The 27,317-nt window shown below is 50.5% G+C and overlaps 1 protein-coding gene across 1 annotated transcript in view; it reads left to right on the top strand.

The window, feature by feature from the left end:
* The first annotated feature begins 1,344 nt into the window (after nt 1-1,344).
* The window catches only part of drosha (drosha ribonuclease III), a 63,470-nt gene continuing 37,497 nt past the window's right edge, over nt 1,345-27,317 (top strand). Inside the window, exons 1-22 of the mRNA XM_035414626.1 lie at nt 1,345-1,569; nt 2,224-3,059; nt 3,420-3,491; nt 3,690-3,933; nt 4,361-4,502; nt 4,862-5,019; nt 5,560-5,640; nt 6,329-6,415; nt 6,557-6,643; nt 8,014-8,085; nt 8,609-8,690; nt 9,102-9,176; nt 9,975-10,144; nt 10,744-10,868; nt 12,440-12,539; nt 14,313-14,420; nt 16,014-16,121; nt 19,549-19,687; nt 20,079-20,139; nt 20,655-20,714; nt 23,620-23,719; nt 25,706-25,808. Of these exons, the coding sequence (XP_035270517.1) occupies nt 2,233-3,059; nt 3,420-3,491; nt 3,690-3,933; nt 4,361-4,502; nt 4,862-5,019; nt 5,560-5,640; nt 6,329-6,415; nt 6,557-6,643; nt 8,014-8,085; nt 8,609-8,690; nt 9,102-9,176; nt 9,975-10,144; nt 10,744-10,868; nt 12,440-12,539; nt 14,313-14,420; nt 16,014-16,121; nt 19,549-19,687; nt 20,079-20,139; nt 20,655-20,714; nt 23,620-23,719; nt 25,706-25,808 (3,001 nt within the window). The 5' untranslated portion in view covers nt 1,345-1,569; nt 2,224-2,232. The remainder of the gene's footprint in view (nt 1,570-2,223; nt 3,060-3,419; nt 3,492-3,689; nt 3,934-4,360; nt 4,503-4,861; nt 5,020-5,559; nt 5,641-6,328; nt 6,416-6,556; nt 6,644-8,013; nt 8,086-8,608; nt 8,691-9,101; nt 9,177-9,974; nt 10,145-10,743; nt 10,869-12,439; nt 12,540-14,312; nt 14,421-16,013; nt 16,122-19,548; nt 19,688-20,078; nt 20,140-20,654; nt 20,715-23,619; nt 23,720-25,705; nt 25,809-27,317) is intronic.

Raw genomic sequence — 27,317 nt, 5'->3', positions numbered from 1 at the left:
CAAGAACTGGAGACAGCTTCCACCGGTTCCGTGGATACCTATAGACATGCATATTTAACTAGACAGGCAAGCATCCTTCTGCTAACCTAAGCTTGTGAAGTCCTGGAAGTAAGCCTGTACTGCAGGTGTTGAGGGCAAAACATTGGAGCTCCCATTATAGTGAATGAGGAATATCAGGCAAAATTTGAATACTGAAGGCAAAATAAAACATTCTCGATGGCATTTTGAAACTTGATTAACAACTGTTACATTTCATATGAAAAGCAGAAAGGGAAATATGGATTATTTAATAAAATATGCACATTTTAATAACCATTTCCCAAGAGGTCTGGACCAAAACAGCCATAGTTTCAGAAATTGCTGCACATAAAATTTATGATCAGGACAAATGGACTGATGAGATTTTCTTTGGCTGTTAAATCACCTTGGATTTCTACTGACTAGGCCTCTAAATTATGGAATCCTTTTCCAGAGAACATCGGTGTTATAAATAAAAGCAAATATATATTATATATATATATAAACTTATTTTAATTGTTTTTAATAATGTAATTGATGTCTTCTTTTTGCCTCTGTGTGAAATGAATACATTTCTTTTGTACATTTTTGTATATTTGTAATCATTTATTGAGAATATTCCTTTTGTTCTAAAATAAAAGCACTGTATAATCTCTGCTCTGGACCCTGTACTACCCTCTATGACCAATTCAGCTGGCATTAGATCCAGGAATCTAGTGCAGACCTACAGGGCCAAAGTGTACCAGTGTACAGTATATTCTAGGCATGCAACTCTTTTCTGTCCTGGCACTTGCGTGGTGGAACAGGCTCCCCACTGTGCTGTCAGAACCCCAGCGTCGCTCCCCACGTTCAGCTTGGAGCGTTTTTCCAAGGCCGAGTGTACTGCCCAGTAGCGGTTTTCAACGCGTATTCCACTGCATTAGATTTTTTATGCCAGTGTTGTAGTTTCAGATTTCATTATTCGTATTCGACCTGTGTAATGTATATGGTACATATTGATTTATCAGTAGCCTATGTTTTTTAACAGCGGCAATGTTAATCAATTATTAAAATATTGTACCGCATTGCCTACCGTACCCACTGTATTAAGCCCATGTAGGCTATTTAATTTCAGTACCTCCTTGGTGGAACCATACAGCTTTGAGTATGAAATAGAACTTCTATGGTCTGAAAAACGGACTTGTTGCCGGGAGGACACTTTTGCTATGCCGGACGATATTTCCGAGCCGTGATTGGCCCAGGTTAATATTTCTCTCTCTTCATTGGTGGAAAAAAAGTCCAGCTCCTCGTGCCTACCGGCTAGAAACAAACTTCCCTTTAGCTCTGTGTTGTAGCCAATCGCACTTGTAGCCGAACGGCCAAAAGGAGAGTGACTGCACCTGTGACATTTTCTTGCGGTGGTTATTGGGGATGGTTTGGACTGTGGGGTTTTTAAAGTAAATTCATTGCATATGCATTTTTCCTTTTTGCAACCATCTACAATTTTGTTGTATTTCCCACTTGCATGGAATCGATGCTCTTCGTTGGCTGCCTGGCGTTTACTCTGTGAAGGTAATGGATGCTAGGCTAATTGAAATAGCGAACTGGCTTGTCTGTACCTTGTTGCCATTATTATGTTTTTGTGTTCGTTTTAAAATGTTCGATAAATTAGGAAATTTAACCACTTCTTTGAAAAAACCTAAGATGCATTTTACGTGGTGACTGAAACATTCAGATTGAAATGATGGGCAAAATTTAAACGCGAATATATTGCTAGTTAGCCACCTAGTTAGTATCCATGTATCAAATTGCCTACTTGCTTATATTGCAACTAGTTAACTTGCAATAAATGTCCTTAGCAGCTATGATATATCCACCGTCTAACAAACCTCGTTTTTATATATTAACGCATCACGCATCTCTTAGGTTGGCAAATAAATCCGCTTGTTTAAAGTTGTATGCAATAACGTATGGCATGTAACCGATGTTTATTCTTCAAAAATGATTGTCCGGTTTCGATTTGTAACGCGACGGGAATGGTCAGTGGCCTAGTACTGCTGAATACATGTGATTTAATCGTTACGTTTACTGCGTTTCCACTGGACAGTAAATCAGGAAGGTAATCTTGGGTATTTCTTCACTGTTTTGAGCCTGCTTATTTCTTCGCTGTTTTGAGACTGTATAGTTATTTTCTTGTATTTGTATTTCATGCTTGTTTCTTTGAAGAAAAAGACTATGTCATTCCATCCTGGTCGTGGATGCCCCAGAGGAAGAATCCCTCCTGGGCAGCATGGAGCACCTCAGAATTATCGTCCTCCAAACCAGAGGCAGCCCCCACCACAGCCACCCATGCCCCCGTACCATTATGAGCCACCGCCGGCTCCCTGTCCTGGCTACTCCAGCCAGGGGAACAGCTACATGCCCCCCCGTCCCGACTTCATGCGCTACCCTCTCCCGGTGCCCTCCCAGGGCCCTAACCCCCTCAGCCAGTGCCCGATTCGCCCCCCCTTTCCCAGCCCCCCCATCCGACAGGGGTTCCCAGAGCCCCCCAATTTCCCCCCTCCACCCCTGCCCAGCTCCTCCGGCAGCTCCATGTCCGGCCTCCCGACCTCCCCCGCCAACTCCTACCACTACATGATGCCCAACGTGCCCCCTCCGCCCCTGCCCCACCCGCCGGTCCCGCCCTCCATGCCTCAGCCGATGAGCTACCAGCCCCCGTACTCGATGAGCTACGCCCAGCCCCCGTTCCCCCCACCCGGCTTTGGCCCCGGCTACGCCCCGGGCTCAGGCTCCGCCCCCTTCAAGGCGGACCACTTCCGGCATGGCGGCGGCCAGTACAAGGCGGAGAAGCCTCCCGGCGACCACCGCCGCTCCCCGGACAGGGCCCGGCGGCGCGAGGATCCCCGGCACGCCGGTCGCTACGGTTACCCCGGCCACGGCGACAGGCACAAGATGGACTACCCGCCCGAGCGCAAGGACAGGGGGCGGAGCCCGGACCGGCGCAGGGCGGAGGGGGGCCGTCACAGGACCCCCCCTCGGCACCGGAGCCGGGACCGCAGCAGGTGGGTCACCTGTGCGCCGGGGGGGTCCTATGTTCACTGCACAGCCTTCAGAGCTGAATTATCCGCTCTTAGTTCAGCTCTTAGCTCTGCACGCCTTTCCATTTGTCTTTGATTGATTGATTTTCATAAGCAAAATAAACCAGTTTTACCTTGTTTAACCCTGTAGACGGTTGGTTCAATTATTGCACTTATAAATGATCAAGCGAGAGGTGTGGTGTGACTTAATTTATTAATTTGCTTTATTCATTCTCACTTATGTGATCTCCTCTGCTCTGTAGCACACAGGCTTCAGTGTGTTGTTGCAGAGGTTAGGACCGGGTCTTGGGTTACTGGTCCTGAATCAGTTTTGTGTCTTTGCAGGGAGAGACATCGACACAGAGACAGCAGGAGATCTCCCTCCTCAGACAGACAGTACAGGAAGCGGCCCAGGAGGTGAGGAATGTTCCAGAACTCTCCCATAATGCACTGAGGATTTAAAAAAATAAAAAAATGAAGGTTAACCGCGTTTGTGCTCGTTCCGCGTCAGCGACGGTAAAGTCAGCGCGAGTCTGCGCTGCCGCGTTTTAAGACGCCCCCCCGCCCCGCACGCGCTCAGTTGTACCGTGTTTCGCGTGTCGCCCCCCAACGCAGTCGCTCGAGCAGCCGGGACAGGAAGCGCCCGCGCTGGGAGGAGGAGGGGCGAGAGAGGCGGTCCGATGGCCCGGGGGCGGGCCGTGAGCGGAGCCACGCCCCCTCCAAGGGCCGAGAGGCGGAGGGCCCGTCGGCCGACCGCGCGGAGGAGGAGAGGGGGGAGGAGGAGGAGTTTCTGAAGCCGGCCTGGATTCGATGCACCCACGCGGAGAACTACTACTCCAACGACCCCATGGACCAAGTGGTGGGCGGGGCTTCCTCTGTGCAAATTCACAGTGCCAGTTCAGCTAGATAAATACACTGTAGAACAGATTTATACAAAGCACATAGAACATGGGATTCAGTACAGGTCTAATGTTTACACTGCATTGGTCTCGTCCAGAGTACTTGCACAACTTACGTTTTTCTTTATGTACAACCCATTTATACTCTTTTTATTCTCCATTTATACTGCCAAATTTTTACTGAAACAATTTTACGTTAAGCATTTTTGCTCTGGGGAAGAGCAGCTGTGCCCTAGCTGGAGGTTTGACCCTTGAACCTCTTTGCTACCTGCCCAATGTAAAGTCCAGAATGCAGCTTAACATAATTCTAAAACGGAACCGAGAGACGCAAGTTGCTCTCGACCCGGGAAGTGTTTCAGGAACGGAGCCCTGTGATTGGTCCTCCAGGGAGACTCGACGGTGGTGGGCACCAGTAAGCTGAGAGACCTGTACGAGCGCTTCGAGGAGGAGCTGGGGAGGAGGCAGGAGAGAGCCAAGTCAGCCCGGCCCGAATGGGAACCGCCCAAGACCAAACTGGACGAAGATCTGGGTACCTATCGGTTTCACCACGTTCTTATCTCATTTTCATTCAGAAATGTGGTTTATATGTACATGCATATTCCAGAGGAGGGTGCTGCATGTGACACATACATATTTCTAAAAAAAGAGCAGTAATAGTAATAACCCTCTATCTTCTCTCTTTCTAAATCTCTCTCTCTGTCTCTCATCCCCTTTTCTCTCCGTTTCTCCCCCCTCTCATCATTCCTCCCTCCTCTTCTCTCTCTCTGTCTCCCTCTCTGTTTTTCTCTCTTTCTTTGTTGCCTCTCTCTTGCTCTCTCGCCCCTTTTCTCTCTCCCTCTCTCCCTCGCCCCCCCCCTCTCTCTCTCTCCCTCGCCCCCTCTTTCTCAGATGAGAGCTCCAGTGACTCAGAGTGCGAGTCGGACGGGGGCAGCAGCTGCTCCAGCAGTTCGGACTCGGAGGTGTTCGACGTCATCGCCGAGATCAAGAGGAAGAAGGCCCACCCGGACCGGCTGCACGAGGAGCTGTGGTACAACGACCCCGGCCAGGTCAGCCTCCTCCGTGTCTAGGTCTTCTGTCTTCTCACTGCTGCCCTCTAGTGTACAATGGTGGTTTTATGTGTCTTATAACTCAAAAGAAATGGGTTCTTCACAACCTGTTCAGAAAAGTCTTAGCTTTAAAGTTTGAATGTGTTACGGTGTTATGTAGCTGTAAGACCGTGGATGCATTGTCCCACCGGTAGCATTAGCCACCGTGCGTAACCTCACATGCTGCAGTAGAATGTAACGGTGTAAGACTGTGTAATTACATAATGAGCAGAACAGGCCTATGCAGCCCGTGCAGGTGTCATCATTTACTCCCAAAAGAGAGACTCCAGCGCTGCTTCAATCCTGGGGCGAATATGCACTGTGCCGATGGATTATGGGTAAAAACGTGAGCTTTAGCATGTAAGCTAATCTGGGTTGGGCACTGCCAGGCATGTACATGGTGATTCATACATGGTAGGTTTAGCTTGCTGTTTATTGGCTGTGGTGCTGCTGTGCGTTGGAGAGCGTTAACGCGTGCGCCTCCTGTCGGTCATGTGACAGATGAACGACGGACCGCTGTGCAAGTGCAGCGCCAAGGCCCGGCGCACGGGGATCCGGCACAGCATCTACCCCGGCGAAGAGGTGCGTCCCCCACCCTCCTCATCCTCACCCGGCCACGCGCACCTCCCTGGCGCACCGTTACCACGGTCGCACGAAAGCCTTAAAAACGTTTCCATCCTCTGGCTTTGCTGACGAGCTCGATGTCACTTGCGGTGAAGTCCATCGGTTTCGCAGCGCTGACTGTACGCAAACGGTGCTGATTGGACAGCTCGGGGTTTGGAATTAATTTCACAACCAAAACTCCTCTGGAGTCACTGGAGAGTGAAATGTGTGCTTTTTGTAAACACTTCATATTTTGAGAGTAAATTGCTTGGAAATATCCATGTCCGCCTTGGAAAAAGTAACCCTGTCTATATATATATATAAAAAAAGTCCTTTTAAAATTCTACATTTATCTCTAAAGTATTATTGATCATAGTTGTGGTGAATGTGAGTCAGATTTCATATTTTAGTGAGAAACACAACCACATCAAGGAGGAATAGAGAGTTAATGCTCCATTTTGTATCAGTCCTTGGGGGGGGGGGGGGGAATTCAGCCTCCCCCACCCCCCCCAGAAGTGGTGGTAGAGCTGAGGGTTCCCAATCTCTTCAGTATAAACCATTTCGGTTTTACTTTTAGGTCCTGAAATACACTACATAAATGTAGTTCTTTGTTAATGTCGATGAAGTATTATTAAAAAACGTCCTTCTTTATATAAATTTCTCCCAGCTTGTGAAGGTGTGCCGTCCAATGAACAACAACGCCGGGAAGCTCTTCCACTACAGGATCACCGTGTCCCCTCCCACTAACTTCCTGGTGAGGACGCCTGACTTCCTGTTTCTCCCTTGTGCCCTTCTACGTCCGGCCCCCACCCTCTCCAGTTCCTGTGTACGTTCTATGGTCCGGCCCCCGGCACCGACGCTCACTTCCTGTTTCCTCCCTTTGCTGTTCTCGCAGACGGACAGACCCACGGTGATCGAGTACGATGACCACGAGTACCTGTTCGAAGGCTTCTCTCTCTTCTCCCACACCCCCCTCACGAACGTAAGCACGCGCCCGTTGGAACCCTCGCCCCGACCCTCGCCCCGACCGCGCTGGGGTTCGCCGTTCGGGACCGAGTGACTGACACCCGGCCCCTTGTTTTTTTTTTTTTTTCTCTTTCCTTGTACTCCAAACAGAGATTATTCCTCTTAAATGTCAGTGGTCTGTGCAGCGTGTAAAACGCTCCAGGTAGCCTTATAAAGACTCATAAATAATTCAGACCAGCGCTTGACCTTATTTGCCTGAGCGCTCGCTTCGTATCTTTACAGCATCCCCGATGCTCAGGGGTAACCTTGGCAACCTCTTCAGCCGTGCCAGGCTGACCTTGTGTTTTAATAGGGGGGGTGGGGTTATTGAGATCACTCGCTGTCTGTTACTGCACAGCCTTCATAGAGAGCAGCCCTTTAGGCTTTACCAGCCCCGAGTCAGGCAGGAAACCTGTGCGAGTCGATGCCCATCCTGGAGTGTGTGTGTGTGCACTTGTTTGTGTGTGCTTGCTTGAGTGAGTGTGTGCGTGTGTGAGTGTGTGAGTGCGTGCGTGCGTGTGTGACTGTGTGAGTAAGTGTGTGTGTGCATTTGTTTGTGTATGAGTGTGTGTGCATGAGTGAGTGAGTGTGTGTGCATTTGTTTGTGTGGGCGTGAGTGTGTGAGTACGTGAGTGTGCGTGTGTGTGTGAGTGCGTGAGCGTGCACGTGCGTGTCTGTGTGTGTGCTTATCTGTGTGTGTGTGTGTGTGTGTGTGTGTGTGTGCGCGTGTGCATACATCTGTGTGTGTGTGTGTGTGTGTGTGTGTGTGCGTGTGCGTGCATCTCTGTGTGTGTGTGTGAGTGAGTGTGTGTGTGTGTGTGTGTGGGCATGGAGGATTTGAATATAAAAAAGTGACGTTCACATTCAGTCGATATTCCAATCTGAAGGGAATTCAGAGAGGATTAGCCTGATTAGCAGGCGATGATGCGGGCGGGCGCGGCCGACCGGCCGCTAAATTGGCGCGTTAGGCCGGGCGGATTACGGACCGGCGACCGGCACGACCGCGCGGCGATATCGGAAAGGAACACGAGAGCCGAGGTTAATCCCGCAAAACGGACGCCCGTCTCCGCGCAAAACGAAGAGCGCGGGGGCGAGGGTTAGAGAAATAAAAGGGAGGACGTGGCGGCTCGTCTGTTTAGGGGGATTGGAGTCACTTAACATTCTAAATCTCTCTCCTCCGTCCTCCTGCCCGCTCGAGGAGGTGGGGGAGGGGGGTTATTTTAATGAGTTTCCTCGATGTTTTAACCTCTGTCTCACCCCCCGAGCTGCGTTAATGATCCGCGTTCTCTTCACCCACAGTTTTCACCTCTCCTTTCTTTCTTTCTCTCTCTCTTTCTTTTTTTGCAGATTCCCTTGTGCCGAGTAATTCGTTTCAACATAGATTACACCATTCACTTCATCGAGGAAATGACACCTGAGGTCAGCGGTTATGCTCTTATACCTCTCTTTCCTTCTCTTTTCCTTTATTTTATTACTGGCTTTCGCTTTCCTCCTTTCTTTATCCTTTCTTTCTTCTCTCTCCCCACGTTGGCTCTTCGCCTTGTTCGTAATAATCTGTCTCATTACGGTACTTAGCGGATAATGGATATTAAGTGTTATTTGGCTGTCTGTGAAACCATTTAGCCGTAATGTAAATGGTCACTTTTTGAGTTGTGGGGTCTTGGGTGTCAGAGAGAGTTTCCTACAGCTAGAACCCCCCCCTCCCCTCACCCCCCCCCCCCCCCCAACAGGTGGAGGCAGAGCTGATGTTGTGATCCTAAGGTCTCGGTACTGATCTGAGATCAGTTCTGCATTTTAGATTGTAATGATAGTATTAGGCTATGGGTAGATAAAGCCTGATCCTAGAGCAGCTGTCCTGCTCTGAGACGCTCTGTCAGTACAGGCTGTGAATCCTGGGGCCTGTGCCGGTGATGACAGGGTCTCCCTCTCTTTGGGCTTCCAGAATTACTGTGTCAGAGGCCTGGAGCTGTTCTCCTCCTACCTGTTTAAGGACATCCTGGAGCTGTACGACTGGAACCTCACAGGTGAGGGGAGAGCTGTGTGCGTGCGTGTGTGTGTGTGTGTGTGTGTGTGCGTTCATGAAGCTGTGTGTGTGTATGTGTGAATGTGTTTGTGAGTTAGCGTGTTTGTATGCATTACTGCATTACATAAACACATTTCCCTTTCCTATGTCTAAATTTCAGTTCCATGCATTAATGATGTTGAGGTTAGTTTATTTTCTGTAAAACCTTATTGATTGAATTGATTTAAATATTACAGTGAGCACATCTGATTTGCTTAGGTTGGCTCTTTAAAAACAGGTTGCAATTTTTCCGTACTATTTCCTATTTGCGCTGGTTGTCTAAGTGACTGGATCTGATTGGTACGTTCAGTCTGTGTGCCTTACAGTTTACGGTATAGCGGTAATACGTATCGAGTCTTCCCTCTTTCTGCAGGTCCTGAGACAGACGGCGATTCTGCCGGCTGCCAGAAGTTCCACTTCATGCCTCGATTCGTCCGCTTCCTGCCTGGTGAGTGACACTGCGCTGCCCTCCTGTGGGAGGCAGCTGCAACTGCAGCACTGAGCCATTATTTCTGTGCTCCCATTCTTTTGAGCTGTTCCTGTAATTATGGGTTTCGATGAGATGCCATTGTCTGCAGTATGTTGGTAAAGCAACGTATTTGATGATTTTCTATATGTATGCAGGTGTACTTCATTATCGACATAGCAGTGTATGTGTGACAGCTGGGGATAAGCAGATGTGTTTACTTTTATGGTTGTTATACATTAGTCTGCATTTGTACATCATTAAGGGTATATCAGTACAGTTTAGTGTACACATGTGTATACAGTAATTTACATCTGTGCATCACTGTGGTGTAACTTATATTTGTGTAAATTATGCACGCATTGCCACAATGCCGTGTACTTGTCACAGGTATTTTTACCTGTGTATGTGTTCGACAGATGGAAGCATACGGGAGTAGTATGTTTATATTTAATATGTTTGTGTGTGTGTGATGAATAGAAGGTAAGAATGTGTGTGTAACTAACTCGATATGTACTTTTTCTTTTTGTGTGGGTGCTGTTATGCGTGGATGTGAATGTGGTCTGTCTGTGTGTTTATTTGTGTGTCTGTGCTGGTATGTGCCTGTGTGGTTGTGTGTGTGTGTGTGTGTGTGTGTGTGTGTGTGTGTGTGCATGTATCTCTCTTTGTGCATGCGTGGGTATATGTATCTGTGTGTGTCTGTGTGTGTGTGTCTGTGTGCGCGCGTGTGGGTATATCTGTGTATATGTATATGTGTGTGTCTATGCGCGCGTGTTCCAGACGGCGGTAAGGAGGTGCTCTCCATGCACCAGGTGCTGCAGTACCTCCTGCGCAGCAGCACGCCGCTGGTCCCCGAGGAGGAGATCGCCGACATGCTCCAGTGGGAGGAGCTGGCCTGGCAGAAATACGCCGAGGAGTGCAAGGGCATGATCGTCACCAACCCCGGCATGGTCAGCAGCACTTGAGCCGCCGCCATTCTGTGCCAGGGATTACCGTATGCTCACTGGTGCACGGGGATACTGGACGCCCCTCCGAGGGCTTGGAGCCAGCGCCATTTTGTGTCTGATTTTTCTGAACGGTCACTGGCACACAGGGAAGCTGGACGCTCTGGAGGCTCAGGGCCGGCGCCATTTTGTGCCAAGCTTTGTGCTCAGTGATGCAGTCGCTCTCTGTAGGCACTGAGGGCTGGTCTGCGGGGAGGGCGTGCAGCTGGAGCTGCGGGTGTGCTCAGTGCAGTCAGACCTGCGTGAAGGTGTTACCCTGCGCAGTTAAACTGTGGTAGGCCTTGTGAGAGCTTGGAGGGCAGCTGTAGGAGATTCTCACATTGTAGTGTGACATCACACTTTTAGGCAAAGGGCTGTGCTTGAGAACACTTTATCAAGTCACTGTAATAACTGCGTCCTCTTTATGAGCCAAGGAACAGTGATTGACCTCTGTAAATTGTCTTTTACAAACCATCTCTCTCTCTCTCTCTCTCTCTCTCTCGTGCTCTTTCTGTCTGCCTGTACCCTCTCTCTCTCGCTCCCTCTCCCTCTCTCTCTCTGTGCAGAAGCCTAGCTCGGTGAGAATAGACCAGCTGGACAGAGAGCAGTTTAATCCTGAAGTCATCACCTTTCCCATCATCGTGCACTTTGGCATCCGGCCAGCCCAGCTCAGCTACGCCGGCGACCCACAGTAAGCTCCGCCCCCCTCCCACACCACTGGCCACCCGCAGTGAGCTCCGCCCCCTCTCACACCACTGGCGTCCCACAGTAAGCTCCGCCCCCCTCCCACACCACTGGCCACTCGCAGTAAGCTCCGCCCCCTCCCACGCCACTGGCCACCTGCAGTAACCTCCACCCCCTCTCACACCACTGGCCACCTGCAGTAAGCTCCACCCCCTCCCATAGCAGTCTCTGTTATTTATATTGTTGGCAGTTTCTGTTCTTATTTCTGTCCTTATAACTGTTTATGATCCAGTCTACAGGTTGTCTGTAGCCCTCCCCTCCATTTTATTGTATTAAATATGTCTTGTGTGTTTTTGTTAATTGTTTTATTGTTAATTGGTCAGGCAGTATCTTTTATATGTGGAGAGGAGGAGAATGAGACAGAAAGAGGGAGGGAGAGGGCTGGAGACAGATGGAGAGAAGGAGAGCGGGAGAGAGAGAGGGAGGGAGAGACAGGGAGAGAGAGAGGGTGGAAGAGGGAGAGAGAGAGTTAGAGGCACAGATGGACAGAGGGAGAGAGAGAGCGAGACAGAGACAGGGAGAGAGTTAGAGGCACAGATGGAGAGATGGAGCGGGAGAGTGAGAGAGAGGGAGGGAGGGAGGGAGGGAGGGAGTCAGAGAGAGAAAGAGAGAGAGAGAAAGAGAGAGGGAGGGAGGGAGGGAGGGAGGGAGGGAGGGAGAGGACGCAGGAGCTATGATGTAGTGATTCCCTGAGCGCGCTGGAGGCTGCAGTGAAGGTCAGTGCAGGGCTCGTAAGGGCTCGTGAGCTGGTAGCGGGGACGCTAGCCGGCTCAGACTCACACGCTAATCAAGTTCCCACATTAAGCCCTTCGTTTGCCCCCTCTTCCGAAAGGCTTTCCGGCTAGCGGTCGTAATTGAATAGCCGCTCTCCAGCAATTAGCATAATAAAGCGGTGCGGTAATGAGGTCCTTAGGCCTGAGCCGCTGGTTCTGAGGGTCAGATTACCGCCAGCAATTCTGCTCTTTCATTTTTTTTATTTTGAATTTAACAGTTTTTTTTTATGCAGGAAAACGCAAAGCCTGATTTACGCTTCGTCGCACGACCCTTTCGACAAGTGTCGTGCGACAAAAATGACGTATTTTCGATGGAAAAAAAGTATCGCAGGACACTTTTTTTTCCAGTGTTGCGCTCCTCTAGAATTTTATGTCACAGAACTTCATACTTTGTTGCATTATTGACTGGACAGGCAAATGGAACACCGAAATTCATCGTCATGGATATGTCATTATTTTGGTTCTTTTTGAGTGACAGACTCCTTCTATCATTTTTTAAAACAAAAATAGGTATAAAATGTATTCCTCTGATGTAGCTGCCCTGCGTTTGTCCGTCGGCTGAGATGGGAGTATTTTGTTTTAGATTTTTAGATTTATTTATTAGGAAAGTAAGAACATTAAAGCCGCAGACAGAAGAGCGGCGTTTGCTAACGGCCAGAGCTGAATGCTGTTTAGTGACGGGCAGTGTGGGTGAAGTGTTGATGCTGCAGTGTTCTGCTCTGACTCCACACCCTTCCGATTGCAGGTACCAGAAGCTGTGGAAGAGCTACGTCAAACTGCGCCATCTGCTGGCCAACAGCCCAAAGGTCAAGCAGGTGGACAAGCAGAAGCTCACTCAGAGAGAGGTTGGCCTCCTGCATGCACCCCCCCCGCCCCCCCAAATATCTAGTTTCTGTCAGATTTTTTGGTTTGACTCTTTTTTTTGTGGGAGAGTGATAATCGCATAATTGCAGGTCTTATACAGTAACAAGGTCATTAGAGTAGTGCTAATTTAAAAGTTTTTTGGCCAGATCGTTAGTGCTGTTGCAGGCTAATGCCTCGGGCTCGGCCTTTGATTGGCTGGGCTGATGGGACCCTGGCCTGCCTGTCAGTGAGGCAGGCTGAGCAGGCTGGAGCTGCGGGCCAATGACACCAGTGTTCTTTCCATACAGTTAAGACTGTGTGTGTGTGTGTGTGTGTGTGTGTGTGTGTGTGTGTGTGTGTGTGTGTGTGTGTGTGTGTGTGTGTGTGTGTGTGTGTGTGTGTGTGTGTGTGAGCGAGAGTGTGTGTGTGTGTAAGAAAGAGAGTGAGAGTATGAGTGTGTGTGCGCGCGCGTGTGAGTGAGAAAGAGAGTGAGAGTATGCTTGTGTGTGTGTGTATGTGTATGAAAGAGAGTGAGAGTGAGAGTATGTGTGTGTGTGTGTGTGTGTGTGAGAAAGAGAATGAGAGTATGCGTGTGTATGTGTGTGTGTATGTGTATGAAAGAGAGTGAGAGTGAGAGTATGTGTGTGTGTGTGTGTGTGTGTGAGAAAGAGAATGAGAGTATGCGTGTGTATGTGTGTGTGTGTGTGTGTATGTGTATGAAAGAGAGTGAGAGTGAGAGTGAGAGTATGTGTGTGTGTGTGTGTGTGTGAGTGAGAAAGAGAGTGAGAGTATGAGAGTGTGTGTGTGTGTGAGAAAGAGAGTGAGAGTATGCGTGAGTGTGTAACTCTCTGAATCGCAGTTCAAAGCAGGAAAGCTTTATTAATCCTTGCCTGTGCGGTTACTGCCCGTGCTCAGCGCTGCTCAGGCGCTGGTGTAGTTCAGTCGCCGTGGAGACCCACAGGGACACCGCCCCCCCCCCCCCCCTTCCTCCCTCTCGTCCCAGACGCGGGTTCCGACCCGTTCTTACCGCCAGTTCCGCGGGCGTTTTAATAACGAGCCCCTGTTCCCCGCCGCCGCCGCGCCGGGTCAGATGAGCAGCCTGCCGGTCTCAGTCGACCGCGGTGTGACCGTGACTCCACCGCTGGGGGGGGGGGTGCTAATTAGGGTCCAAAAACGGCCTAAAGCTTGCTGTGATTGTGACACCGGAGTCACTGTCAACAACTGTCCCCATCGCCGTGGTGGGCGGCAGTGTAGTGTAATGGCTAAGGAGCTGGTCTTGTAGCCTGAAGGTCACAGGTTCGATTCCCAGGTAGGACACTGCTCTTGTTCTCTTGTACACTTGTATCCAGCTGTATAAATGGATTCAACGTAACTGCTATGTAAAAATCGTGTAAGTTGCTCTGGATAACTGTACAAAATGAGTATCGTAACTTAATGGACCTGTGTTTTGTAGTTGTTCCAGTGACCTTCAGTATGCACTTATTGTGCATCGCTTTGGATAAAAAGCATCTGCCAAATAAAATGTAATGTGATGTACTGGATAAGAGCGTCTCCTAAGTGCCTGTAATGGAGATTCAGACTGTATGTGTGGAGGATATGAGATTTAGCCTGTACGTTAGCCTGTGTGTGTGCTGGCTGTTAGCGTTAGCGTGCGTCTGTGCTGGCTGGCTGGCTGGCTGACTGCTGTGTGTACAGTACAGTATAGGCCTCACGCGGGGGCAGCCTCTGACCCGGGATCGATTAACCGCCCCCCCTCGCCCCCGCCCCCCCCGCAGGAGGCCCTGCAGAAGATCCGGCAGAAGAACACCATGCGGAGGGAGGTGACCGTGGAGCTCAGCAGTCAGGGCTTCTGGAAGACGGGCATCCGCTCCGACGTGTGCCAGGTACGCTCGCCCTCCCGCCCGCCTGCGGGAGGCGCTGTTGCGCCGCGCCGCTGCCGTGGGCTCGGCAGACCAGGAAGTGATGTGCTCTCGGACCAACCGAAGCCCTTTGATCTTCTTCACGGGTTAGAAAGGGGTTAGTTCAGGTCACATGATGTTCTGTGGGTGGACGTTGCAGGGCTAGCTCAGATCACATGATGCTCTGTGGGTGGGCGTGGCAGGGATAGCTCAGGTCCCATGATGCTCTATGGGTGGGCGTGGCAGGGATAGCTCAGGTCCCATGATGCTCTGTGGGTGGGCGTTGCAGGGCTAGCTCAGGTCATATGATGCTCTGTGGGTGGGCGTGGCAGGGCTAGCTCAGGTCCCATGATGCTCTGTGGGTGGGCGTGGCAGGGATAGCTCAGGTCACATGATGCTCTGTGGGTGGACGTTGCAGGGCTAGCTCAGGTCACATGATACTCTGTGGGTGGGCGTTGCAGGGCTAGCTCAGGTCACATGATGCTCTGTGGGTGGGCGTGGCAGGGCTAGCTCAGGTCACATGATGCCCTGTGGGTGGACGTTGCAGGGCTAGCTCAGGTCACATGATGCTCTGTGGGTGGGCGTTGCAGGGCTAGCTCAGGTCACATGATGCTCTGTGGGTGGGCGTTGCAGGGCTAGCTCAGGTCACATGATGCTCTGTGGGTGGGCGTGGCAGGGCTAGTTTAGGTCACATAATGCTCTGTGGGTGGGCGTGGCAGGGCTAGCTCAGGTCACATGATGCTCTGTGGGTGGGCGTGGCAGGGCTAGCTCAGGTCACATGATGCTCTGTGGGTGGGCGTGGCAGGGCTAGCTCAGGTCACATGATGCTCTGTGGGTGGGTGTGGCAGGGCTAGCTCAGGTCCCATGATGCTCCGTGGGTGGGCGTGGCAGGACTAGCTCAGGTCACATGATGCTCTGTGGGTGGGCGTGGCAGGGCTAGCTCTGGTCACATGATGCTCTATGGGTGGGCGTGGCAGGGCTAGCTCAGGTCCCATGATGCTCCGTGGGTGGGCGTGGCAGGACTAGCTCAGGTCACATGATGCTCTGTGGGTGGGCGTGGCAGGGCTAGCTCTGGTCACATGATGCTCTATGGGTGGGCGTGGCAGGGCTAGCTCAGGTCCCATGATGCTCCGTGGGTGGGCAGTAGAGGGTTAATATGAGCAGTCGCCTGGGGTGAATCCTTGAATAATTCCTTCAGGTTACGGGCCCACCTGTCTGCTTCACACAAACCTATCACAAGTCAGGAAGAGTGGGAGGGAAAGTAAACGAGGGGGATTGAGAGGGAGCGAGCGCGTGTGCGAGCGAGTGGGAGAGAGGAAGAAAGAAAGAAAAAGAAAGGGAGATGGAGAGACCCCCAGCCCCTCTGTAAACATTCATTGTGCCTTGTGCCCTCCTTCAGAAATGGGTATGGATCGACGCGTGTCAAAATTAAATTCTTCTCCCTGTCTCTGTTCCTGGCGATGCACCAATTGGCTTTGGATGATTTGATCTGCTTCAGTGTCGGAGATGGGCTTCATAAATAATGACTGCCCCATTGATTTCTCCCTCCCCCCCCCCATCTCCTGTCGCCCCGAACAGCATGCCATGATGCTGCCGGTCCTGACCCATCACATACGCTACCATCAGTGCCTCATGCACCTGGACAGACTCATCGGATACGTGTTCAAAGAGCGCTGTCTGCTGCAGGTATGTGCCTGTGTGTGTGTGTGTGTGTGTGTGTGTGTGTCTCTGTGTACTTGTGTGTGTGTGTGTGTGTGTGTGTGTGTGCATCCAGAAAAAGGCCAGTGAAGATTTGGCTTCTATGAGTAAGGCCTGTCCAAACATGCTGTTTCCCTGGGTTTGGCTGTTGTCCAAATACGCTGTTTCCCTGGGTTTGGCCTGTCCAAACGCGCTGTTTCCCTGGGTTTGGCCTGTCCAAGCACGCTGTTTCCCTGGGTTTGGCCTGTCCAAACGCGCTGTTTCCCTGGGTTTGGCCTGTCCAAATGGCCTGCAGAGCTCTCCCTGCACAGGGGTGCCATATTCCCTGTCTGTCTGTCTGTCTGTCTGCCCCGCATCACCGTAAAACAGGAACAGAACCTGCTCACACCTCCTGCTGCAGGGACAGGAGCTCTCGCGCTGGAAAAGATGAATCCTTTCCATCCTTTTTTTTATTTTATTTTAAAGATTTTGTGTCTGGTGCAGATGACCAAGGAACCTTGATTTCTCCCCCACTCCCCCCCCCCAGCCAGGCATTGGCTGGAGCGCAGACACCCCAGAGGGCTTTAATAATTCATCTGTACAATTTCACTCTGCTCAATTTCATATTTCCACGGCGGGCGAGAACTCGGGCGTCCGGGGGTAAGGGGATGAGGGGATGGGGGGTGGGGAGTGGGGGGGGGGGGGGAATCGTTTCCAGCACCTCGCCTCTCTGACGGCTCGATTTTGGAAATGGAAACGTCGGGCCCGCTTGATTTGGCTGCACACCTCGCGTCCCTTCCGCTCGGTGCAGACCAGTTGGAACGTGGCGGGAACCGAAATCGCCCCTGAATGAACTTATTTTTGTTTCGCTAGTGGCCGGTTTCCTGTTAGCGGTGTGCTAGCTTGTAGTGCTAGCTGTGGTAAGACCAGGGATGGCTCAAACTGCTGTGCATCGGGACTGTTTTACCCGTCTGTTCACAGCGGATGGAGGCAGTGAGGCCAAGGCCCAGTAGCAGCCATGACAGAAGCACTCAGGCTGACCCTGGGATAGCTCAGGGCCCCAGCTGCTGACCAGGTGTCAGAGTCCAGGCCTGTAGGGCTGCGGTGTCTGCAGGTTTGACTCCAGTCCTGGAGGGTCACAGTGTCTGCAGGTTTAACTCCAGTCCTGGAGGGCCGCAGTGTCTGCAGGTTTAACTCCAGTCCTGGAGGGCCGCAGTGTGTGCAGGTTTAACTCCAGTCCTGGAGGGGGCACTGTGTCTGCAGGTTTAACTCCAGTCCTGGAGGGCTGCAGTGTTTGCAGGTTTAACTCCAGTCCTGGAGGGCCGCAGTGTCTGCAGGTTTAACTCTAGTCCTGGAGGGCCGCAGTGTCTGCAGGTTTAACTCCAGTCCTGGAGGGCCGCAGTGTCTGCAGGTTTAACTCCAGTCCTGTAGGGCTGCAGTGTCTGCAGGTTTATCTCCAGTCCTGGTGTGCTGCAGTGTCTGAAGGTTTAACTCCAGTCCTGGAGGGCCGCAGTGTCTGCAGGTTTAACTCCAGTCCTGGAGGGCCGCAGTGTCTGCAGGTTTAACTCCAGTCCTGGAGGGCTGCAGTGTCTGCAGGTTTAACTCCAGTCCTGGAGGGCCGCAGTGTCTGCAGGTTTAACTCCAGTCTTGGAGGGCCGCAGTTTCTGCAGGTTTAACTCCAGTCTTGGAGGGCCACATGTTCAGACACCTTTTTCTCAACACATTGATTGGCTAAAGGTTGAAAGGAAACCACAAAAACCTAAAAAAAAATCATCTAATTAAATAAACTGAAAATAAAAGCTGCAGATACTGTGCCCCTCCAGACTGGACACTTCAGCCGTACACAATTCACAGATGAGATCAAATCTGGAGGGTAGTTCTCAAAGCAGGATTACTGAGTCAGCTGGAGTAAAGCCCGGAACAGCTCTTTTTAGTGCAGTCCCTGTTCTAGATTTGGGAGGGTTCTGGGTTTTACTCAGTGCATTTAAATTCAGATAACTGTAATCCTGTTCCTAAAATGCCCCCCAGATCTGTTTATATACTACATCCAATCTCTGCTTTGTTTCGGATCTGTATAAAACCATATAAACGCACTGTATAAAAATGCCTGTAATGTGTATTAGTATTAATATCACGTATATCCATGTCATAAACTTTTGTACAGCCCTACTAATGAAACTGGTTTTTTTTTTAATGTTTTATTTTTGAATTTTATTTTATTTTTTGTTTTAAATGGTTTCTCTATCCTCGCATCTAAAAATACTAAAAATTAAGTGGATTGTTTCTGATCGTATTTGAAAGCCAACCCTGACTAAAATAGAGCTTTGACGCCCACAGAATTTATTCTTTTCTGTGTTTTTTTTCCCCCCTTGCAGGAAAACGACCTTTAAAAAGTCACTTTTTTTTCTTCACGCTTTTGGTGCGTTGTTTTGCAGCAGTGCTTTTGGTCAGTGTTTTTAAGAGCCAGCGCACAATAATTCTACGATTTATTATTTACTGTTCAGTGGAATTCACTGATGTTAGCATTCATGTCCGGTTACCCTATAAATGCGTTTCTTTAAACCTCGTTCTCACGCGGATCGTCCTGAAGCGCTTGAGAATTGGATTCCGCAGAGCTGTTCAGAGAAGAAAAGGTCGATACTTTACCTCGTTATTATTGTTTAACAAGCTTTTTCTCATTGGGGCTGTGCGGTGGATTTGACGATGTCGGGGGGGGAAGGCGGAAGGCGAGCGTTTGGAAATTGAACGGGAGGAAAGTGTTGTTTGTGTGAGCACCTGCCCTCGCTTTCATTTTGCTGCTGTCCGTGATGCGTTATTGACGGGCTGTCTGTTCGTTTCCACTCTGAGAGACAGACAGGAGAGAGCCACACTGGCACGTGTGTGTGTGTGTGTGTGTGTGTGGTGCCCCTGTGTGTCTGTGTGTGTGTGCGAGTGTGTGTGTGCGCATGTGCATGCGTGTGTGTGTGTGTGTGTGTGGTGTGCCCCTGTGTGTCTGTGTGTGTGTGTGAGTGTGTGTGTGTGTGGTGCCCCTGTGTGTCTGTGTGTGTGTGCGAGTGTGTGTGTGTGTGTGTGCGTGCGTGCGTGTGTGTGTGTGCGCGCGCATGTGTGTATGTGCATGTGTGCGCCCATGTGCGTGTGTGTGCGCAGGTGCGTGTACATGTGATAAGTATAACAAATACAGTTATTTTATGGTAGATTTCTATGAAAACTTTGGGCTTTTGAGTGGCTTTTCCTGTTAAGACATCGTTTTAAAAAACAAATAACTAAAAAGTAGCTTCAGTGGATATGGACTGTGTAGGCATTATTATATAATTTTGTATATTTGAATTTCTGCTTATATTCATGTCTTATTTAAAAAGATGCAATGAAGTCATGGCAACGATTGTCTCCAACCACCCCCCCCGCCCCCCCCACCCCCCTTGTGACTCACCTACAGCTGGCCATGACCCACCCCAGCCACCACCTAAACTTCGGCATGAACCCGGACCACGCCCGGAACTCGCTGTCCAACTGCGGCATCCGCCAGCCCAAGTACGGGGACCGCAAGGTGCATCACATGTACATGAGGAAGAAAGGTGAGGGGGCGGGGCGGGGGGGCGGTGGCTGGAGCCGGAGGACGCTTACGGAAATTAAATACACAGCAGTGGGCTCTACATGTGTGGGCTTCTTACTAAATACTGAAATGTAATACGTTTCACAACGGTGTATTTGAAGCTCTCCACAGGAGCGATGCTTGATAAAGTTTTTTTTTTTTTTTGTTGACATTGTGTTATTGTTGGCTTCAGCTTATGTAGAGATTGTCTTCTGTTTTCTGGCTGTTGTGTTGCTGGGTTTTTTCTGTTTTTTGAAGTGGATCCCGTGTCCAGGCGTGTTACTGTAACTTTCAGGAATGTCGCTAATGAGACGTCCTGGGTTTTGCCGTTAAGTGACGTTAAATTTCTGTTTTTCTCGTGTTGCATTGTTCAGGAATCAACACCTTGATAAACATCATGTCTCGCCTGGGTCAGGACGATCCGTCCCCTTCTAGGTACGAGCCACCAAACGCCGGACCTCACCGGCCGCCAGTACTGGATGTAATCGCGCAGTATTTCTGCTGTTCTCATTGGTGGAGCTCTTGATTGCGAGGCTCTCTCTCGCCTGGTTTTGCCAGGATTTTGTTTTTATAAACAGGCTTTTATGAAAGTGAAAGTTGAGCGAAAATAAAAGGCAGGAATTTTTAATGAAGTGGTTGAGATTTTGAGCTGAAAGGATGTGGAGTGGTGGATGTCTGAGCAAAATGAAAACCTTTATTGTGTTCTGAGAGAGGGGGATGGATTTAGTAAAGGGGAGATGTTTAAATGAGGGGACAAAGGCTGCGTACGGCCTTGAGTCTCATTAAAAGGGAATATGGCAGTTTAAGCATGGGATGAAATATCTAATTAGGGTGGATTAAGTTACGGTTTTGAGCACGGGTCTAATGAAAAGACTGCAGCAGGTGCTCATGGGTGTTCTTTTTATTTATTTATTTATTTATTTTTAACTGCTCCTCTCTGACCCCGCCAGGATCAACCACAACGAGCGTCTGGAGTTCCTCGGTGACGCGGTGGTGGAGTTCCTCACCAGGTAGGGCTGTCCGCCTCCCGCCTGACGCCTCGCTTGTGTAAAAGACTACGCCTCCCACAGGCCTCTGTGTCTGATTCAGGGCCTCTGTGTCTGATCCAGGGCCTCTGTGTCTGATCCAGGGCCTCTGTGTCTGATTCGGGGGCCTCTGTGTCTGATTCAGGGCCTCTGTGTCTGATCCAGGGCCTCTGTGTCTGATTCAGGGCCTCTGTGTCTGATCCAGGGCCTCTGTGTCTGATCCAGGGCCTCTGTGTCTGATCCAGGGCCTCTGTGTCTGATTCAGGGCCTCTGTGTCTGATTCGGGGCCTCTGTGTCTGATTCAGGGCCTCTGTGTCTGATCCAGGGCCTCTGTGTCTGATCCAGGGCCTCTGTGTCTGATTCAGGGCCTCTGTGTGTTTTCTAGGGCCTCTGTGTCTGATTCAGGGGCTCTGTGTGTTTTCTAGGGCCTCTGTGTCTGTTCCAGGGGCTCTGTGTGTTTTCTAGGGCCTTTGTGTCTGTTCCAGGGGCTCTGTGTGTTTTCTAGCGCCTCTGTGTCTTTTCTCTGTCTGTTCCAGGGCTGCTGGTTTGTTAGCAGTTTGATTTTAATTTAGCTTTTTTTGTCATTCTCTGTGCGTTTCACATAAATGTGTGAGAATGAAGTGTCATCCCTCACTGCGCTATTGACTTGTGGGGGGGCGGGGTTAGGGCTAGGGAGTGGGCGTGGCTTCTCGGGAGGTTATTTGCATGTGGCTCTTATTACTTTCCGACAGCCCCGCGGTGCGACTCCGCTTTAATCATCGGGAAGTGGGGAGGAAAAACTGCGTGTGGAAGCATCACTCTTCTGATGAAGCGTCGTCTGATATTATAATTTAGGGAAGGATCTCTGAATACTTTTCTGGCCATTTTCGCAGCTGATTCCCCTCCATTATAACGCCCCCTGCTCCGCCGACCCCCCCAGCCCCCCAGCCCCCCGCCCCCCCACCCTCCCACCACCACCCAGACCCAGCGCACCCTGCTGGGTAATTACACAGGAGCTAATAGATATGTTGGCATACACATTTCAGGATTCATAATTATGCAAATGAAGCGGCGGTGGATGCACTCAGCCGTTGGCTGTCAGCTGAGCCCCGCCCCCTGCGCGCTTCTGGGGAAGGGGAAGATGGCGGAGCGGCTATTTTTAGCGGGTGGCAGACCGGCGGGGGCGCGAGCGGCACCGCGTGGCGCAGGCGGCGGGTCCACAGCGGGCACACAGCGGGTACACAGCGGGCACACAGCGGGACGTAAAGCCTGAATTATGCATGGGCACACGGGCCAGCGAGCGCACCCGCAGAGGCACGTTATCCTTCATCACCGGAGTGTGTGTGTGTGTGTGTGTGTGTGTGTGTGTGTGTGTGTGTGAGTGTGTGAGTGTGTGAGTGTGAGAGTGTGTGAGTGTGTGTGTGTGTGAGTGTGAGTGTGTGTGTGAGTGTGTGTGTGAGTGTGAGTGTGCGAGTGCGAGTGCGAGTGCGAGAGTGTGTGAGAGTGACAGTGTGAGTGTGTGTGAGAGAGTGTGAGTGTGTGTGAGAGAGTATGTGTGTGTGAGTGTGTGTGTACAGGGGTTACCTAGGAAGCCAGCTCTCCTTTTTTGACGTGTCATATGGCCCTTACCTTAGCGTGTTTCATTTTTTTATTTAATACCAGTAATGCTAATAATAATAAGCTGTACTTATGGATGACCTTTCAAAGCAGGAACAAGCAGTTGCAAGTGCTTCACAGCGGATGAAAAAGTACACTGTACTCAAAAGTGTGGGGAGAAGGGGTGCTGCTGTGTGCAGCTTGTCTTTGGTATATTTTAGGGAGAACAGGCCGCTCTGCTCATCCTGGCTCATTGTTCCGCCTCCTCAATGCGTCGCTTTATTTTAGTGTTTTCCGCCACGCTTCCAGCCCACGACCGCAAACAAAGCAAAAAAACTCTTATTTTGTGCGTCAGGTGCGCTCGCCCATGCCGAGGAGGGGCGGGGCCGTGGGCGGAGGAACAGAGTGATAAAAGGCACTTATTAAGCGCGCGCTTCCTGTCGGGGGGGGTGGGGGGGCGCTTATTAAATCTGCCCTCCCTGGGGATGCCAACGCCGCGTGTTCTCCTGTCAGGGGCCGTACGGGCGTACGTACGGGCGTACGTACGCCATTTAACGCCACATTAATGTGCCATATCAGCCGGGGGAAAACCAATCATCTGCAGCGGAGACGACGCCTACAGGTTTACCCAGCCACTGCTAGGCCTGGCCTGGCTAGTGCTTCTCTGTCTGCTCTCGTTGCTGATCTGACCGCTGATCTCTCCACTGATCTTGTTGCTGATCTGACTGCTGATCTTGTTGCTGATCTGACTGCTGATCTCTCCACTGATCTGACTGCTGATCTCTCCACTGATCTTGTTGCTGATCTCTCTTATCCCTGATAGAGCAAAGGGGCACTGGGCACAGCATGATTGCGGCTGTGCTTTGAGAAAGCGATGTAAATCTTAAACAGCAGAAAAACAAGCTTTAGCTGGGAACTTAATGTGATGGCTGTGTGTGTGTGTGTGTGTGTGTGTGTGTGTGCGCGTGCGCCAGCATGTGACAGAGAGATTTATATAAGTTTGTATATTTTAGTGTGTGTACTTTTATTTTTATAGTCATTCTCTGTCTTTGTTCCAGAGCTGAACTTCACACATCCAATTCTGTTTAAAAGCCTTGTTAGTTTGTTTTAAATGTGTCATCAGGGACTTGGAAAACCAAGGATATAGATACTTCTGAAATCTAAATTTCTCCATCTGTTCCATAAAGCCCGTTCCTTTGGGTTCTGCGATGATTCAGGACAGGGTGCACAGCTCGGGTGTGCTGTGTTTAAGGCGCTGTGTTTTAGTGTGTGGTGCTTGGCGTGTGACTCCTGTGGTCTCTGTGTTCTCCCACAGTGTTCACCTGTACTACCTGTTCCCCAGCCTGGAGGAGGGAGGGCTGGCCACCTACAGGACCGCCATCGTCCAGAACCAGCACCTGGCCATGCTCGCCAAGGTGGGCACGCGGCACGCGACGCGCCAGGCCACACACTGCGTGCGCCAGGCTCAGCGCTCCAACGGATGTGAATTATAGATTGCAGTGCATTCTGGGAAAGGGCAGATCTTTTTTCCCCCTCTCTCTCCGCTGCTTAAATGCAGTTTGTAATGGGGACTGAAGGGTACTGCAGGGTGTGTAATTAGTGAGTGAAGGGCTGGTAATGATCGAACACTGTGTACCAAGGCTAGGGACGTGTCCTCACTCAGCCTCCAGGGGGAGCCAGAGTGTACGTGCAGACCTTTAAACACGCTCACGGCTCTCGCGCTCTCCTTTCTCATTCTCTCTGCTTCTTTCTTCCTCTCTCTCTCTCCTTCTTTTTCTCCCTCTTCTCGCTTTCTCTGTCTCCCTCTCTTCTCTCACCCCCTCTCCCTCCCTATCTTTGTCTCTTTCTCCTTGGTCTCTCTCCCCCTTTATCCCCTTCTGTCTTTTCTCTCTTTTTCTTTCTTTTGCTTCTTTTGTCTCTCTCCCCCTCTCTCCCCCTCTCTCCCCCTCTCTCTCTCTCTCTCTCTCTCTCTCTCTCTCTCTCTCTCTCTCACTCACTCTCTCTCTCTCTCTCTCTCTCTCTCTCTCTCTCTCTCTCTCTCTCTCTCTCTCTCTCTCTCTCTCTCTCTCTCTCTCTCTCTCTCTCTCTCTCTCTCTCTCTCTCTCTCTCTCTCTCTCTCTCTCTCTCTCTCTCTCTCTCTCTCTCTCTCTCTCTCTCTCTCTCTCTCTGCTGTTGAACGGGCTGCACCAGATCTCTAGTCTGGGGCTGATACAATAATCATTTCTCGATGTTGGAAAAGCAATTAAAACTTTAATCTCTCGCGCGGGTTCCCAGCGGAATTCCCGCCTTTTTGTGTGTCCGGGCCGTCTCATTGGCCGAGTTTTAATTTGGCTGCCACGGGTAGGAGGAGAACGATACAGCGAGCCCGGCCGCCGGGCTGTTCTTCCCGCTCCTCCTCCAGCTCGCCCCCCGTTTTTACAGAAGAACACTTGTAATTATCTCTCGAAAAATACCCCGAGAACGTGTCTGTGTAATCCCACTCCGCCCGGCCTTTCCCGCTCGCAAGTCAAATCAATTCTCTCTGTTGTGTTGACTTTTCCCTCCCCCCTCTTCCATTTAACATGTTATTTAATTTATTTTTAGATCGCTCGAGCATCTGGGGATTATTAGTATATATTTTTCAACCTTTATTTAACCAGAAAAACCTCATCGAGATCTCTCTTTTTTTAAAGAGTGTCCTGGCCAAATCCCGCTGGGTCCCACAAAAGACGTGTTGGTGCTTTTCGTGGATACGGAACACCACTCAGAAATGATTAGCTGGAAGCGGAGCAGCGCCGAGAAATGATTGGCTGGCAGCGAGGCAGCGCTGGCACATCATTGGCTGTCGAACGGAATCAGGGGGACGTGATTGGCCGTGAACTCCCGTAGCCACCTGAAGGTCACCGCTGATGTTTTTTTGGTGCCCCTCCGGTGGAATAAACTCGCTCGCTTCGTCTGATGCATTTCTCTCCTACCCATCAGCCCCCTACCCACAATGCCTCTGGAGGCAGCTTAGCGAGGCGCATCTGGAGAAGGGATGGGAACATCTGTCAGTCAGGGAGAGCGAGCCGGTCCTCATCAGTGTACCGCCGCTGTAATGTGATTTAGATGGGCCGCTCGCGCGCACTCTAAATATAATCACAACCCGCCATTACTGTAATTGCTGTGATTGCTGTCGCTCGGCCTGCCCAAATGTTTAGATTTTTCACGATTCCCCCCCCCTCCTTTTGTCTCTGAGAGACCGGCTCTGCTCCGTTTTTTTCCGCCATTTGCATTTTTTAAAGAGTAATTATTTGGCGGACGTCGGGGCCGCCCGGTGTCTGTGTTCACAGTGCGCGGCGCTCGTATTGGTTACTCCAGAGATGATGGGCGGGGAGGTGAAAAATAACGTTTTGCTTGTGGTTCTTTTGTTTGTTTGGCAGAAGCTGGAGCTGGACCGGTTCATGCTGTACGCTCACGGCCCCGACCTCTGCAGGGAGTCGGACCTGCGCCACGCCATGGCCAACTGCTTCGAGGCCCTGATTGGTGAGGCCCGCGCGGCTAACGCTAACCGGCTCCGCCTTCGCATTTCATCACATTGGGTCGCTAGCGTTTAGCATACGCTCCTATCTGTTTATATATATATTTATACAGCTGGACATAGACTGGAGCGGTGTGGCCTTCTGTGGATCCTCCCCTTTCAAAACCAAACCAGGTTGTGGCCAGGTCTCCATTCCTGCAGAAGAGGAGGGGCTTACAATTGCCCTGCCCCAAATGAAGGAAACAGGCGGGTCGTTAGCCAGTAGCGTGCTGGGGCCTAGTTTTCCTATAGAAAAGCTAAGCCCCCCCCCCCCCCCCGGGTTTAGATGGAGTGGGGGTGGACAACTCGTTACCGGATCATTACCGCCTCCGCGTCGTGGCGTTCCCACGGCGACAGCCGCATCATTACCGGGCCCGAGCGCGCTCAGTGCGCTGTCAGGCTCATCTGCAGCGCGGCCCTCGCTTGTAATGCGTTTAGCAAATAAACGGACGAACCCACAAGCAGCCCGCCGAGACCGGTCCGGCTCACTGCCTCACCGGAGGCACCGGAGGCACGTGCTCCTATTCGAGTGCCTCTCAGCGCTGCTCTTAATAGTCTCGTCTTGTTTACAAAAAAAAAAAAAATTATATTTATTTTATGACATTTTGTCATCTTAATTGTGCTTGAAGTGCTATTACACGGGCGTGCTCTTTTAGATGACCGCACGCTCTCTCTCTTTCTCTTTCTTCCCTTCCTGTTTCTTTCTCTCTCCTCTTTTTCCGTCTCTCAAGTTCAAAATTTTAAGTTTGCTTTATTGGCCTGACAAATGTGATTCTGCACTGCCGAGGCACATCAGCGGTAATGGACAGCGTACCGACGCAATTTAGCATTTCCCGTTTTGATGTGACTCCATCGTTCTGAAAGATTGGCAGTTGCAGCTGTGGTGCAGTGCTGTGATGCTGTGACACATGCGTCTCTTTGTAAAGAGAATGGAGGCTGTCGCACAAACATTGAGGTTCAAATACAGCAATTCCTGTCTGAAGAATGCTCTTGGAGGACTTCGGTACTTTTTGACCTTAAACATTCAAGCTAACAAATGTCAGTAGTTTTTATTTATTTATTTATTTATTTATTTTTTAAGTAAGCAGTGTTTTTTTTTTTCTCGTTAATTTCTGCGTGTATCGTAACAGCCTGCGAGCGAAGACTGACTGTCAAACTACGACACAAATTAATAACGCTCCGGATTACCACGTGTGGGAAATTTTTGACGCGTTTTTGACGATTTCTGACACGCGATTTCTCACTTCTGTCTGAAACACATGCATGCATGCCCTTTGAGTTCTTTGAAATGATACTTTGTGCCCATATTGCTTTGATATGCACAGCTGTGTAGAGAGAGGGGAAAAAAGAAGTATCTTTGGATGTAAAAGGATCTTTTTTTTTTCCTTTTTTTTCTGTGTTAAGTGTCCAACAGATGCACTCACATGCGTGTACAAACATTCATGCTCATGCTCACACACGCGCACACACGCGTG

Source organism: Anguilla anguilla, chromosome 4 (genome assembly GCF_013347855.1).
Source record: "Anguilla anguilla isolate fAngAng1 chromosome 4, fAngAng1.pri, whole genome shotgun sequence".
Lineage (NCBI taxonomy): Eukaryota > Metazoa > Chordata > Actinopteri > Anguilliformes > Anguillidae > Anguilla > Anguilla anguilla.
This window is presented reverse-complemented; position numbering and strand designations above follow the sequence as displayed.